Source organism: Hemitrygon akajei, chromosome 13 (assembly GCF_048418815.1).
Source record: "Hemitrygon akajei chromosome 13, sHemAka1.3, whole genome shotgun sequence".
NCBI classification, from domain to species: domain Eukaryota; kingdom Metazoa; phylum Chordata; class Chondrichthyes; order Myliobatiformes; family Dasyatidae; genus Hemitrygon; species Hemitrygon akajei.
In genome coordinates this window covers 8,808,775-8,823,438 of record NC_133136.1, presented here as the reverse complement: position 1 = coordinate 8,823,438, position 14,664 = coordinate 8,808,775, and the positions used below count along the sequence as shown (strand labels likewise).

General features: G+C 42.6%; 1 protein-coding gene across 1 annotated transcript in view; it reads left to right on the top strand.

Moving 5' to 3' along the window:
• Window positions 1–14,354, top strand: part of LOC140738135 (uncharacterized) — a 29,345-nt gene extending 14,991 nt beyond the window's left edge. The window contains exons 7-9 of the mRNA XM_073065283.1: window positions 3,696–3,809; window positions 9,312–9,455; window positions 13,734–14,354. Of these exons, the coding sequence (XP_072921384.1) occupies window positions 3,696–3,809; window positions 9,312–9,455; window positions 13,734–13,868 (393 nt within the window). The 3' untranslated portion in view covers window positions 13,869–14,354. The remainder of the gene's footprint in view (window positions 1–3,695; window positions 3,810–9,311; window positions 9,456–13,733) is intronic.
• The last annotated feature ends 310 nt before the right edge of the window (window positions 14,355–14,664 follow it).

Sequence of the window (14,664 nt, the reverse complement as noted above, 5' to 3'; positions counted from 1 at the left end):
AATCCTATAAAACACAATGTGCAAGTAACTGTTGAGTGTGGCTGTATTTGCTAAGTTAGTGTATCTACACAGACTGATTTTATGTACATAAAGTGATGCTCGGTGCAGGACTATCTGAACATAAAGTGACTTGACAGGAAATGATAAAGTGACAAAGTGTCTCTTGGCAAGAGGAACTCTTGTTGGTAGCAGCAGGGCATATGGAAACACAGTAGGACAGTGGCTGTGTTAGTGTAGGTGTGAGGTTTGGAGTGTAAGTGTAAAATGACAGTGCATGGGGAGATGAAGGGTGCTGAGGGACTGTGAAGAGGAGTGGCTGAAGTAGATCTGAATGGTCTGTTTTTGTGATGCAACACAGCTGGTTAACCCCTAAACAAAATGTTCGACTCCCATTGCATTTCTTTTCATTCAAAACACTGAATTATACGAAATTTTAGCCTGGATAGGGTATTACCTGACTAACTGTTAGCATTTTCGAGGGAGACAAGTCGTATTCAGTGTGACAATCAGTGGGCCACAAATATTTACAAGTTTTAGTAATGACAGATGAAGGATTTGAGTTAACCGGATCCAAATTTGCAGAAAACTTAAAGGCAGGTGGGTTAACAAGATGTAAGGAGGGTTGGAAAAACCTGCAAAGGGATATAGACAGCTTAAGGGAGTGTATGAAGGTATCAGGTGCAGTGCAATATGGGAAAATGTGAAATTATTTGTACTGTTCCAATAAGATTGAAAGAGTGATGCAGCTGGGAGAAAGTTAACAGAGAAAGTCATCATGTCTGTGGTGCACCTGACAAAACATGAATTAGATAATATATTCTCTTCTTTGGTAAGCATTAAAATATACACGGTTTAACATTGACAACACGCTGAGATAAATTCAATCACTTGGTGTTGGGTACCTCAGTGCTATGCATTTGAAAATGGACAATCCCAATTACAGGTCTGTAGAGGCTCCTCCCTCCCTCACTCATGAATACTGAGATGTTCAGCACAGGGCACAGCCCCAGGATAGAGGGACATCACTTTAGAACAGAGATGAGGAGTAATTTCTTCAGGCAGAGGGTGATGAATCTGTGGAATTCATTGCCATAAATTGCTGTGGAAGCCAAGTCATTAGGTATATTTAAAGCGGAGGTTGGTAGGTTCCTGATTAGACAGGGAGTCAAAGGTTATGGGGAGAAGGCAGGGGAATGAGGTTGAGAGGGATAATAAGTCAGTCAGGATGAAATGTCGAGGCAGAGTCGATGGGCTGAATGGCCTAATTTTGCTCCTATCTACTCTACAGTCAAGATGGCACCAACAAACAACTTGACCAATTGCGAAGTCCTGTTGACAGTTCGTGAAACTACTTTTTTTACTTCTTCTTTCAAAAGCTCTTCTACAACTAAGCTGAGTGTGATTGGAGCATGTGATTTACATTTTGATGGTGTCTTTTTGATTCATTGAGCAACCTGGTGCTTTGCTGTCTCTGCGGGAGTTTTGTGAAGTTGGGAGTGTAATGTGTGGCCTGGAGGCTTGGAAACTGAAGATGGGGCGCATGCCAAGGATTGACTCCATTCTTTTCTCCGACTGAGGAGTCAAGCAAGGTCAATGGGGACGAGAGCAGAGGCTGGGTGAATGCTTTGCCCCATCTGCTTGCGTTTGTTTGATCTTCCACTCCTTCTTGCTAGTTGCTTTTGACGGTGAGTGCAGGAATCTTGGGATCCATGTTACCAGGATTGATCCTGTGGCGAGGCTATGGATTTATTTTGGGGGATTTTGAGGCTCATGTTGCATGTGTTTGCTGGATTCTAGTTACACCATATTTTTGCTGTTTTTGTGTAGTTTAATTGGGGCAATTGACTGGGGCGGTTCAGCTAAGAAAGGCCTTACAGCTTGCTTTGGCCAGCAGGGCAGCACTCAACTGCACCAAAGCGAATTCTACTGGTTTGATGTTAGATATTCCATGTGTTGTTCACTCACTTTCTGCTGTTTGTGCAATTTGTTCTTCTTTTATTGCGCATTGGGTGTTTGATGTTTTGTTGAACAGTTCCAGGGTGTTTCTTTGTTTTGTGGCTGCCTGCAGGAGGCCGAATCTCAGAGTTGTATTCTCTTTACGTAATTTGATAGTAAATGTACTTTGAATCTATGAATCTCATAGTATCCAAACCCTCTCCCAGTGGACAACTGTGCCTGGTTTTAGAACAAATATGTGAAAATCTATGAATACTGGAAATCCAAGCAACACACACAAAATGCTGGTGGAATTCAGCAGACCAGGCAGCATCAATGGAAAAGAGTAAACAGTCAACATTTCAGGCTGAGACCCTTCATCAGGACTCATGAGACCTTAAGGGTCTCAGCCTGAAATGTTAACTGTACTCTTCTCCATAGATGCTGCCTGGCCTGCTGAGTCCCTCCAGTATTTTGTGTGTGTTGCCTGATTTTAGAACTTGCTCCTTCGGCTCCACACCAGAACTTTGTGCATTCTTGACATCTCAGCTCTCCCACAGGTTTGGATTAGCGTTCTGAACATCAAAGTCCATTCTCCTTCCTTGGTCTTGCTTGGACCATAGCACACGGTGCTCAGTGTGGCAGGGGTGGCCACAGTGGGATACATGGTTGGCATAGTAATGTAGTGGCTGCATAATGCTTTACAGCACCAGCGATCAGAGTTCATTTCCTGCTGATGTCTGTCTGGAGTTTACAGTATGTTCTCACCATGACTATGTGGGTTTGCTTGCTCATTCCAAAGATGTACAGGTTAGTAAATTGTGGGTATGCTATGCCAGCGCCAACTGTGTGGCCACACTTGTGAGCAGTCCCCAGCACATCCTCGGACTGTGTTCATCATTGACGCAACAACACATTTAACTGTATGTTTTGATGTTTCAACATACAGAACATGGGAAAAATGAAGCTAATCATTAATCTTTAAATGATCTGGCTCTGAGCTGAAAGTGCTATGACTAAAATGGATTTACTAGTCTTGGAAGATTCTCAGACTTGCCTGATTCATAGTAACTCTTACAAAAGCTAAGCATTTGTCGGTCCGATCACAGGATCAGAAAAAGTTGCAGAAAGTTGTAAACTCAGCCAGCTCAATCATGGGCACCAGCCTCCCCAGCACTGAAGACACCTTCAAAAGGCAATGCCACAGAAAGGTGGTGATGCACCATCAATAACTCACTTTGAGATGTAAAAGCGAGATATTGGCTTTTATTGACTGGAAGAAGGAACGAGCAGTGAGTGACCACCATACTACATCCTGGAGACTGAGAGGCCGGGCTCAGACCTCCATCACCTTTATACAGGGGTCTGTGGGAGGAGCCACAGGAGCAGTCATCAGGGGGCGTGTCCAGACAGGTATATGTAGTTCACCACAGGTGGCATCTATCGTTAAGGACCATTTATCACCCAGGACATGCCCTCTTTTCATTGCTACCACCAATGAGGAGGTACAGAAGCTTGAAGACACATTTCAGGAACACCTTCTTCCCCTCCATCATCTGATTTCTGAATGGGTACTGAATCCATGAACACTACCTCAGTATTTTTCTCTCTTATTGCACTATTTATTTTTTATATTTACTATTTATTGTAATTTATAGTATTATTTATTACATGTTGCAATGTACTGCTACCACAAAACAAATTCATGACATAGGCCAGTGATACAAAATCAAATTCCGATTCTGATTCTGTTCTTTCAGCATGCAGATACGCTCACCTTAGCAACACTACGGATATACAGCAATGGACTCCGGCAGCCTCACTTCCATTTCAATGCCCACGAGATGGGATACGTGATAAGTGGCTGTGGACAGGTACTATTCTCTCTTTTTTTCCAATGTTGAGATCAGAATTTAATTTAACATATAAATGTGCAAGATATTTCATTTTAAACAGCAGAGGTGAACAGGGCAGTTTGTAAGCATTTTGCATCAGTGACACAGTGTCAGACCATTAAATATTTTTGATGAGGAGCCTGCACAATCCATTTGTGAAAGTGAAATGATCTGTCAAGCTAGAATCTCACTTGCAGATAACTTGTTTAGTATTTGTACTCCCGTCAAATTGACCCTTCCTCACTTGAACATTATTTTGCAAGTGTTTCTCTGCTTGCTTTTCATTCAAATTCAGTTCAATGTTGTTCAACATCACACACACGAAATGCTGGAGGAACTCGGCAGATCTGGCAGCATCTGTGGAAAAGAGCAAAGAGTCAATGTTTCTGGCTGAAACACTTCTTCAAAACTGAGAAGGAAGGGGGATGATGCCAGAATATAAAGGAGAGGGGCGAGTAAAGATGCTAGCTAGAAGGTGGTAGAGGAAGCCAGGTAGGTGGGAAAGGTCAAGGGCTGAAGAAAGAATCTGATCAGGAGGACAACAGGAAGCAGGAGGGTACCCGGGAGGAAGTAATAAGCAGGTGAGGAGAGGTAAGAGGCCAGAGGAGGGAATAGAAGAAGAGGGAAGAGGGAGGGAAATATCAAATTCTTTCTCCTCCAGTCCTTGACCTTTCCCAGCTACCTAGATTCACCTATCATCTTCCAGCTAGCCTCTTTCCCTTTCCCTCTTTCCTTTTCAGTCCTGAAGAAAGGTCTTGGCCTGAAACGTCGACCATTTATTCTTTTCCATAGAAGCTGCCTGGCCTGCTGAGTTCCTCCAGCATTTTGTGCGTGTTGCTTTGGATTTCCAGCGTCTGCAGACTTCCTCATTATTGTTTAATGCCGTTTCCAGTACACAAGTGTAAAGGAGAATAAAGTAATTGTTACTCCAGATATGATACAGCACAAAAAAAACAATCAGAGAAAGGACACAATAATAATAATAAAATACAATTATCGTAAATACATAAGATAGCTGATATACGCAGATTGATTGTATGTCCATAAAGTAACGCTGGACACAGGAGTGTCTATACATAAGGTGACTGACAGGAAATGATAAAGTAGTGGTGGTTGGGGGTGTGTGGAGGGGTGGGTTAGTGGGTAGAGATGTTGATCAGCCTTACTGCTTGGGAAAGTAACTGTTTTTGAGTCTGGTGATCCTGGTGTGGATGCTACGTAGCCTCCTCCCTGATGGGAGTGGGACAAACAGTCCATGAGCAGGGTGAGTGGGATCCTTCATGATATTACAGGACCCTTTCCAGCACCTTTCTGTATCTATGTGGTGGGTAGGCTGGTGTCAGTGATGCTTTGGGCAGTTTTGACTACCCACTGTAGAGCCTTCCTGTCCACTGCAGTGCAGTTTCCCTACCATGCGCTGATGTAGTTTGTTAAGGTGCTCTCTACTGTATATCTGTAGAATGTCATGAGTATAGTCCAGCCTTCTCAGAAAGTAGAGGCATGGGTGACCCTTCCTGATTGTGTAGAACGTGTTCCAGGACCATGACAGGTTATGCAAGACGTGCACTCCCAGAATTCTGAAACCGCTCACAGTTTCAACTGCTGAGCCACCAATGTAAAGTGAGTGTGAGTGATGCGGGTTCTCCCGAAGTCGATAATCATCTCCTTTGTCTTTCTGACATTGAGGAATAGGTTATTTACCAGGCCTCGAGCTGTTCCACCTCCTCTCGGTAGAGTAAATGGACAGCATAGAAATTACTTATAAGTACGTCAACGTTATGTAACTTAAGTGGCCATTATCTGAAAAAATGTTCTTTTAGCAACTTTTCTGTGTGTTTACATACTAAATATATCCTGTTAATTAACATAATATATTCAAATTATTCACAACAACAAAAAACCTGTTCTTAGCAAAATGGTGGTCGTGGAGATAGATCTTCTGAACTTCTACCACCAAATCAAGTCATTCCTGCCTTCATATATAATTTAAATTACATATAGGATTTGACAAATGAATATCAGCAGTTCTTTTTTTTTAAACCTAAAGCAGCTTTATTTAATATAAAGGCATCCAGTGTTTACACTTTATAGAAAATAATGTTAAAAAAAACACAAGCCAAAATCTTTGCATTTAAGGTACAAAGGGACTTTGGAGTCCAAATGCAGGATTCCCTAAATGTTCCCTAAATGTTAACTTGCAGGTTGAGTCAGTGGTGAGGAAGGCACTCATTTTGAGAGGACTAGAATAAAATAGCATGTGTGTAATACTGAGTCTCTGTGGGTGGAGGTTAGGAACAGGAAGGGGTCAATAACTTTACTGGGTGTTTTTTATAGGCCACCCAATAGTAATGGGGACATCAAGGAGCAGGTAGAGAAACAGATCCCGGAAAGGTGTAATAATAACAGAGTTGTCGTGATTGGAGATTTTAATTTCCCAAATATTGATTGGCATCTCCCTAGAGCAAGGGGTTGAGATGGGGTGGAGTTTGTTAGGTGTGTTCCAGAAGATTTCTTGACACAAGATGGAGATAAAACTACAAGAGGAATGGCTGTACTTGATCTGGTATTGGGAAATGAACCTGGTGTGGTGTCAGATCTGTCAGTGGGAGAGCATTTTGGAGATAGTGATCAAAATTCTATCTCCTTTACAATAGCATCAGAGGGAGATAGGAGCAAACAAGTTAGAAAAGCATTGAATTGGAGTAAGGGGAATTATGAGGTATCAGGCAGGAAATTGGAAGTTTAAATTGGAAACAGATGTTCTCAGGGAAAAGTACTGAAGAAATGTGGCAAATGTTCAGGGGATATTTGTGTGGATTTCTGCATAGGTATGTTCCAATGAGACAGGGAAGTTATGGTAGGGTACCGGAACCATGGTGTACAAAGGCTGTAATAAATCTAGTCAAGTAGAAAAGAAAAGCTTAGAAAAGATTCAGAGAGCTAGGTAATGTTAGAGGTCTAGAAGATTATAAGGCTAACAGGAAGGAGCTTAAGAAGGAAATTAGGAGAGCCAGAAGGGGCCATGAGAAGGCCATGGCGAGCAGGATTAAGGAAAACCCCAAGGCATTCTACAAGTATGTGAAGAGCAAGAGGATAAGACATGAAAGAATAGGACCTATAAAGTGTGATAGTGGGAAAGTGTGTATGGAACCGGAGGAAGTAGCAGAGGTACTTAATGAATACTTTGCTTCAGTATTCACTATGGAAAAGAATCTTGGTGATTGTAGTGATGACTTGCAGCAGACTGAAAAGCTTGAGCATGTAGATATTAAGAAAGAGGAAGTGCTAGAGATTTTGGAAAGCATCAAGTTGGATAAATTGCCAGGACTGGATGAGATGTACCCCAGGCTACTGTGGGAGGCGAGGGAGGAGATTGCTGAGCCTCTGGTGATGATCTTGGCATCATCAATGGGGACGGGAGAGGGTTCCCGATGATTGGAGGGTTGCGAATGTTGCCCAAGAAATTATAGACCAATGAACCTTACCTCAGTGGTTGGTAGGTTGATGGAGAAGATCCTGAGAGGCAGGATTTATAAATATTTGGAGAGGTATAATATGATTAGAAATAGTCAGCATGGCTTTGTCAAGGGCAGGTCATGCCTTACGAGCCTGATTGAATTTTTTGAGGACGTGACTAAACACATTGATGAAGGAAGAGCAGTAGACGTAGTGTATATGGATTTCGGCAAGGCATTTGATAAGGTACACCATGCAAGGCTTATTGAGAAAGTAAGGAGGCATGATATCCAAGGGGATTTTTTTTTTTTGGATCCAGAACTGGCTTGCCCACAAAAGGCAAGGAGTGGCTGTAGACGGGTCATATTCTGCATGGAGGTCGGTCACCAGTGGTGTGCCTCAGGAATCTGTTCTGAGACCCCTACTCTTCGTGAATTTTATGAGGAAGTGGAGGGATGGGTTAGTAAGTTTGCTGATGACACAAAGGTTGGAGGTGTTGTGGATAGTGTGGAGGGCTGTCAGAGGTTACAGAGGGACACTGATAGGATGCAAACCTGAGCTGAGAAGTGGCAGATTGAGTTCAACCCATATAAGTGTGAAGTGGTTCATTTTGGTAGGTCAAATATGATGGCAGAATATAGTATTAATGGTAAGACCCTTGGCAGTGTGGAGGATCAGAGGGCTCTTGGGGTCTGAGTCCATAGGACACTCAAAGCTGCTATGCAGGTTGACTCTGTGGTTAAGAAGGTGCATGATGTATTGGCCTTCATCAATTGTTGAATTGAATTTAGGAGCCAAGAGGTAATGTTGCAGCTATATAGGACCCTGGACAGACCCCACTTGAAGTACTGTGCTCAGTTCTGGTTGCCTCACTACAGGAAGGATGTGGAAGCCATAGAAAGGATGCAGAGGAAATTTACAAGGATGGTGCCTGGATTAGGGAGCATGCCTTATGAGAATAGGTTGAGTGAACTCAGCCTTTTCTTCTTGGAGCGACAGAGGATGAGAGGTGACCTAATAGAGCTGTATAAAATGATGAGAGGTATTGATTGTGTGGATAGTCAGAGGCTTTTTCCCAGGGCTGAAATGGTTGCCACAAGAGGACACAGGTTTAAGGCGCTGGGGAGCAGGTACAGAGGAGATGTCAGGGGTAAGTTTTTTACTCAGAGAGTGGTGAGTGCGTGGAATGGGCTGCCGGCAACGGTGTAGAGGCAGATACGATAGGGTCTTTTAAGAGAGTTTTGGATAGGTACATGGAACTTAGAAAAATAGAGGGCTATGAGCAAGCCTAGTAAAATCCAAGGTAGGGACATGTTCGGCACAACTTTGTAGGCCGAAGGGCCTGTATTGTGCTGTAGGTTTTCTGTTTCTAAGGCATTAGTCAAACCACATGGAGTATTGTGAACAGTTCTTGATCCCATATTTAAGAAAAGATGTGCTGACATTGGAGAGGGTGAAGAGGAGGTTCATAAAAATGATTCTGGGAATGAAAGGATTAACATATGAATAGTGTTTGATGCCTCTGGGTCTGTACTCACTAGAGTTTAAAAGAATGAATGGGATCTCATTGAAAGACACCAAATATTGAAAAACCCAGATAAAGTGGGCATGGAGAGTCCAGGGCCAGACAGCACAGCCTCAGAATAGAAGGAAGTCCCTTTAGAACAGAGATGAGGAAGAATTTATTTAGTCAGAGGTTGGTGAACCTGTGAAATTCATCACCACAAATGGCTGTAGGCCTCAAGTTGGTGGGGATATTTAAAGTGGAGACTGATAGGTTCTTGATTAGTTAAGCACATCAAAGGTTACAGAGAGAAGCAGGGGAATAAGGTTGAGAGAGAAAATAAATCAGCCATGATGGACTCTGCACTTACCTCTTATGGTCTTATGCCTTGTGGCTTGGAATGTAAATCCTACCATAGTAAGTCCCCACTGAACACTTTGAATTCCGATCGCTTTCTCGCTCTTGATACCTTTGCCAGGGAAATGGATGCTGAGAACAGATCTTTTGTTTTATCCATACAGGTGGGAGTAATTGGTTCCTCAACCACAGATTTCCAAATAGATAGAGGTGATGTTTTCTTCTTCCCTATTGGAACACAGCACTACATTAAAAGCACATGCGTTGAAGATCTCTTATTAATCCTTGCGTTTAGCACAGGAGACCAGGTGAGAGCACATTTTTATTTGGATGAAGATTCACTCAAGGTTCGGGGTCTCAGAAAAGTCTCACGGTCAGATTCTGCAGGTTTTCTTGCTTTCCTACCATCTGCAGTTTGAGAACTGAATCGGAATCTGAATTAGGATCAGGTTTATTATCACTGATATGTCATGAAATTTGTTGTTTTGCGACAGCAGTAAAGTGCAATACATAAAATATTCAAAGAGTTAGAATTATATATATCGAGAGAGAGAGATAGAGAGAGAGATTCAGGTGGCAGAGTGAAGATACATTTCTACCAGAGGAGGAGTAAGGCACTCCTTCCCTCTGCTAACCTGCAGGTCACCCCTGGGCAAGGTGTAGCAGCTGCTTAGCCCCCGGATCAGGGTCACACGAAGCCATGGGAGCAGGTGCTGCATTTCCCACGTCCTGGTAATGCGGCCACTGACGCCAGGCAGACAGTCTCTGAAGAGTATTGATAATGTCTGGTGTCACCTGTCTTGTAAAGACACTGCCCAGGAAAAGGCAAAGGCAAACCACTTCTGCAGAAAAATTTGCCAAGAACAATCAACGTCTTGGAAAGACCGTGATCACCCATGTCACACGATACAGTACATAATGTACAAACAACATATGTATATAAAATAAGTAGTGCAAAAAGAAAACAAAATTGTCTATTCAGAAATCTGATGACGGAGCAGAAGAATCTGTTCCTACTATATTGATAGGTGTCATCGGGCTCCTTTAGTCTATCCTGCTTGTTATTTTGTCAAAGAATTCCAACAGATTTGTCAAGCAATATTTTCCCTTGAGGAAACCATGCTGACTACAGCTTAACTTATCATGGGCCTCCAAGCACCCTGAGACCTCATCCTTAATATTAGACACAAACATCTTCCCAACCACTGAGGTCAGATTAACTGGCCTGTAATATTCTTTCAACACACACAAAATGCTGGAGGAACTCAGCAGGCCAGGAAGCATTTATAGAAAAGAGAACTGTCGACCTTTTGGGCTGAGACCCTTCAGCAGGACTGAAGAGGAATAGATTTGAAAAGTGGGGGGTGTAGAGGGGAGAGAGAAACACAAGGTGGTAAGTGAAACCTGGAGTGAGAGGGATGAAATAAAGAGCTGGGAAGTTGATTGGTGAAAGAGACAGAAAGCCATTGAAGAAAGAAAACTGCGAGGAGAACTAGAGGGAGATGATGAGTGGGCAATGAGTCAAGGTGAGAGAGGGAAAGGGGATGGGAAATAGTGAGGTGGAACTGGGGGGGAGGCATTACATGAAGTTCGAGAAATCAAAGTTCATGCCATCAGGTTGGAGGCTACCCAGATGGAATATAAGGTGTTGTTCCTCCAACCTGAGTGTGGCCCCATAACGATAGTGGAGGAGGACATGGATAGACGTATGAAAATGAGAATGGGAAGGGAAATTAAAATGGGTGGCAACTGGAAGATCTTATTCTCTCGTGGTGGACAGAATATAGGTACCCCATTCTACGTTGGGTCTCATCAATATACGGGAGGCCACACTGTGAGCACCAGACACAGTATATGACCCCAGTAAACCCACAGTTGAAGTGTCGCCTCACCTGGAAGGACTGTTTAGGGCCCTGAATGCTAGTGAGGGAGGAGGTACAGGGACAGGTGTAGCACTTGTTCCGCTTACAAGGATAAGTGCCAGGAGGGAATTTCCTTTCTTCTGCCTCTCTCACTTCTTGAAGAGTGGAGTTACTTTGCAATTTTCCAGTGTTTTGGAACCATTCCAAAATCTAATGATTCTTAAAAGATCGTTACTAATGCCTCCATGATCTCATCACCACCTCTTTCGGAACCCTGGGGTGTACACCATCTGGTCAAGGTGACTTATTTACTTCCAGGCCTTTCAGTTTCCCAAGAATCTTCTCTCTAGTTATGGTAACTTCACACACGTCATGCCCTCTAACACCTGAACATTCCACCATACTGCTAGTGTCTTCGACAGTGAAGACTGATGCAAAATACTTATTCAGTTCATCCACCATTTTCTTGTCCCCCATTACTACCTCTCCAGCACCATTTTCCAGTGGTCCAATATCCACTCTCACCTCTCGTTTACACTTTTTTTTCATTGCCTTCTGTTGTTTTTTAACAGCTTCCCAATCCTCTAACTTCCCCCTAATTTTTGCTCTATTATTAGCCCTCTCTTTGGGTTTTCTGTTGGCTGTGACTTCTCATTAGCCATGGTTGTGTCCTCTTTCCTTTAGAAATTTTCTTCCACTTTGGGATGTCCATATCCTGTGGCTTCCGAATTGCTTCCAGAAATTCCAGCCATTGCTGCTCTGCCATCATCCCTGACAGCGTCCTTTTCAATCAATTCTAGCAATTTTGTCACTCATGCCTCTGTAATTCCCTTTACTCCACTATAATACTAATATATCTGACTTTCACTTGCCCTTCTCAAACTCCAGGGTGAATTTGATTATATTATGATCACTTAGCCCCTAAGTGTTCTTTTACCTTAAGCTCTCTGATCAATTCTGGTTCATTGCACATCACCCAATCCACAACAGCTGATCCCCTAGTGGGCTCAATAACAAGCTGCTCTAAAAAGCCATCTCATAGACATTCTAGAAATTCCCCCTCCTGATTTTCCCAATCAACCTGCATATTGAAATCCTCCATGACTATTGTAAAATTGCCCTCTTGGCATGCATTTTCTATCTCCCATTGTAATTTGTAGACCACTTCTTTCCTGCTGTTTGGGGGTCTGTTTACAACTCCCATCAGGGTATTTTTTTACCCTTGCAGTTCTTAGCTGTATCTACAATGATTCAACACCTTCTGACCCTCTGTAATCTCTTTCTAATGATTTGATTTCATTTTTTACCATCAGAGCCATGCCACCCCCTCTACTTTCATGTTTTTCAATATTGTGTGCATCCTTGGACATTAAGCTCCCCGCTATAACCTTCTTTCAGCCATGATTCAGTGATGCCTACAACATCACACTTGCCAATCTGTAACTGTGCTGCAAGTTCATCTACCTTATTCGGAATACTGCACACATTCAGATACAACACTTTCAGTCCTGTATTCACCCTGTTTGCTTTTGTCTGCCTTTTATGTTACAACTCATTGTGTTAACAGCAGTTTTGCCCTATCAACAGCCTCTCCTTGCTACACATTGCCTCTGTTTGTAAACCAGCTACCTTGTCTTCAGCACTATCATCTGCCTTTCGTACAATACTTCTTGCATTGAAATATGGGCAGCTCAGGACATTAGTTGCACCCATGCTCAACCTTTTGATTCCTAACTTTGTCTGAAGTCTTAGCAGCATCTGCCTCCCCAATCTCTCCACTAACTGTTCTGACACTTTGGTTCCCATCCTCCCTGAAACTCTAACTTAAGTTTCAGCATGCAGCATTAACAAACCTTCCCACTAGGATATTAGTCCCCCTCCAGTTCAGGTGCAAACCGTCCCTTCTGTACAGTTCCCACCTTCCCTGAAAGAGAGCCCAGTGATCCAAAAATCTTATTCCCTCCCTTCTACACCAACTCCTTAGCCACATGTTAACCTGTATAATCTTCCTAGTTCTGGCCTCACTAACACTAGACCAAGTCATTGAGTATATTTAAAGTGGAGGTTGATAGATGCTTGATTAGTCAGGGTGTCAAAAGTTAAGAGAAGGCAGGAGAATGGGGTTGAGAGCGATGATAATCAGCTAATCAAGATTCTACAGATTCACCAATCTCCAACTGAAGAAATTCCTCCTCACCTCTGTTCTAAAGGGACATCTATTCTGAGACTGTGTCCTCTGGTCCTAGACTCCACCACTGTGGACATCTTCTCCATGTCCACTATATCTAGGCATTTCAATATTCAATTGGTTTCAATTAGATCCCCCCTCATCCTTCTAAACTCCAGCCAGTACAGGCCCAGAGCATCAAACGCTCCTATCAATGTCTGTGGAGTTCAAATTTATTATTTATTTTATGGAATAGGCCCTTCCTGACCTTTAAGCCAGGTTGCCCAGTAACCCCCAATTTAAACCTAGGCTAATGATGAGACAATTCGCAATGACCACTTAACCTATCTACCGGCATGTCTTTGGAGTGTGGGAGGAAACCAGAGCACCCGGAGAAAATCCATCCTGGTCACAGGGAGAACATACAAACTCCGTACGGACAGCGGTGGGAATTGAACCCAGGTCGCTGGTACTGTAGGGCGTTGTGCTAACCACTATGCTACCGTGCCACCCAAATTCTTGTTATTCTAACAGTGATTTTTTAATTTCTTCTACAGCTGGAAACGCTAGATATGGATGACTACTTCCATGCAAGTGCTGATCAAGTACTAGCCCAGATGTTTTTCAAGCCACAAAATGAGTTCAAGAAAATTCCAGAGTTTGCTGATGACCAGGCTGTCAATCGACCATGAAATGGGAAGCATGTAAAAGCAGAAAGCAAGAACAGTGTCTTAAAATGAAATATGTATATCTGAAATGTCCAAATCTATTGCTGGGAACTGCACCCACATAGATCAGAAAGATCCCAATTTCTCTCCTGATCTGCTCAGTGTTAACTAGTTTTCTAGATGAATGGCGAAGTAGAATATATATTTATTAGCTGTGGTGTGTTGGTCACGGCACGACATACCACAAGAAACAACAGCATTCAACCATTGTAAAGAGAAAAAGAATTATATAAAAATAATCAATTATATATCATCATTATGTGCTGTGAATGATGTGGGCGATGATGGTATATAGGAAATCTAATGAAGTTAGAAGTTGAAGTATGGATCTGGAATAAAATGTGCACAAATACATAAATGCCAGCATGTATTTACAACACAATCAGTATAATGTAAAGTGGTTTAAAGTGTTCACAGTGCAGCACAGGACTGGGGTAGTAATGTAGGGTAATGCAATTGGTAGAAACATACATAATTCACAGCCACCAAAGTTGAGTTGGGGTTCACTTCAGGAGGCTAGTCTGATGGAATGACATAATTATGTAAAGTACTTTTACTGCACTTTGTGTTCAGTTTTTTGGAGTTCAATAAATGAATTTTTACTTTTTCTTAAACATAAATGCCTCCACTGGTTTTTATTTGTGAAAACCTACATTGGTGACCCTGATCCTCTAGAGTTATTGAATATGTCAACCAATGTAGTCGCTTTGAAACTACTGGAGCTTTGAGATCAAAATGCCATCGCTTGGTTTGTACAAGC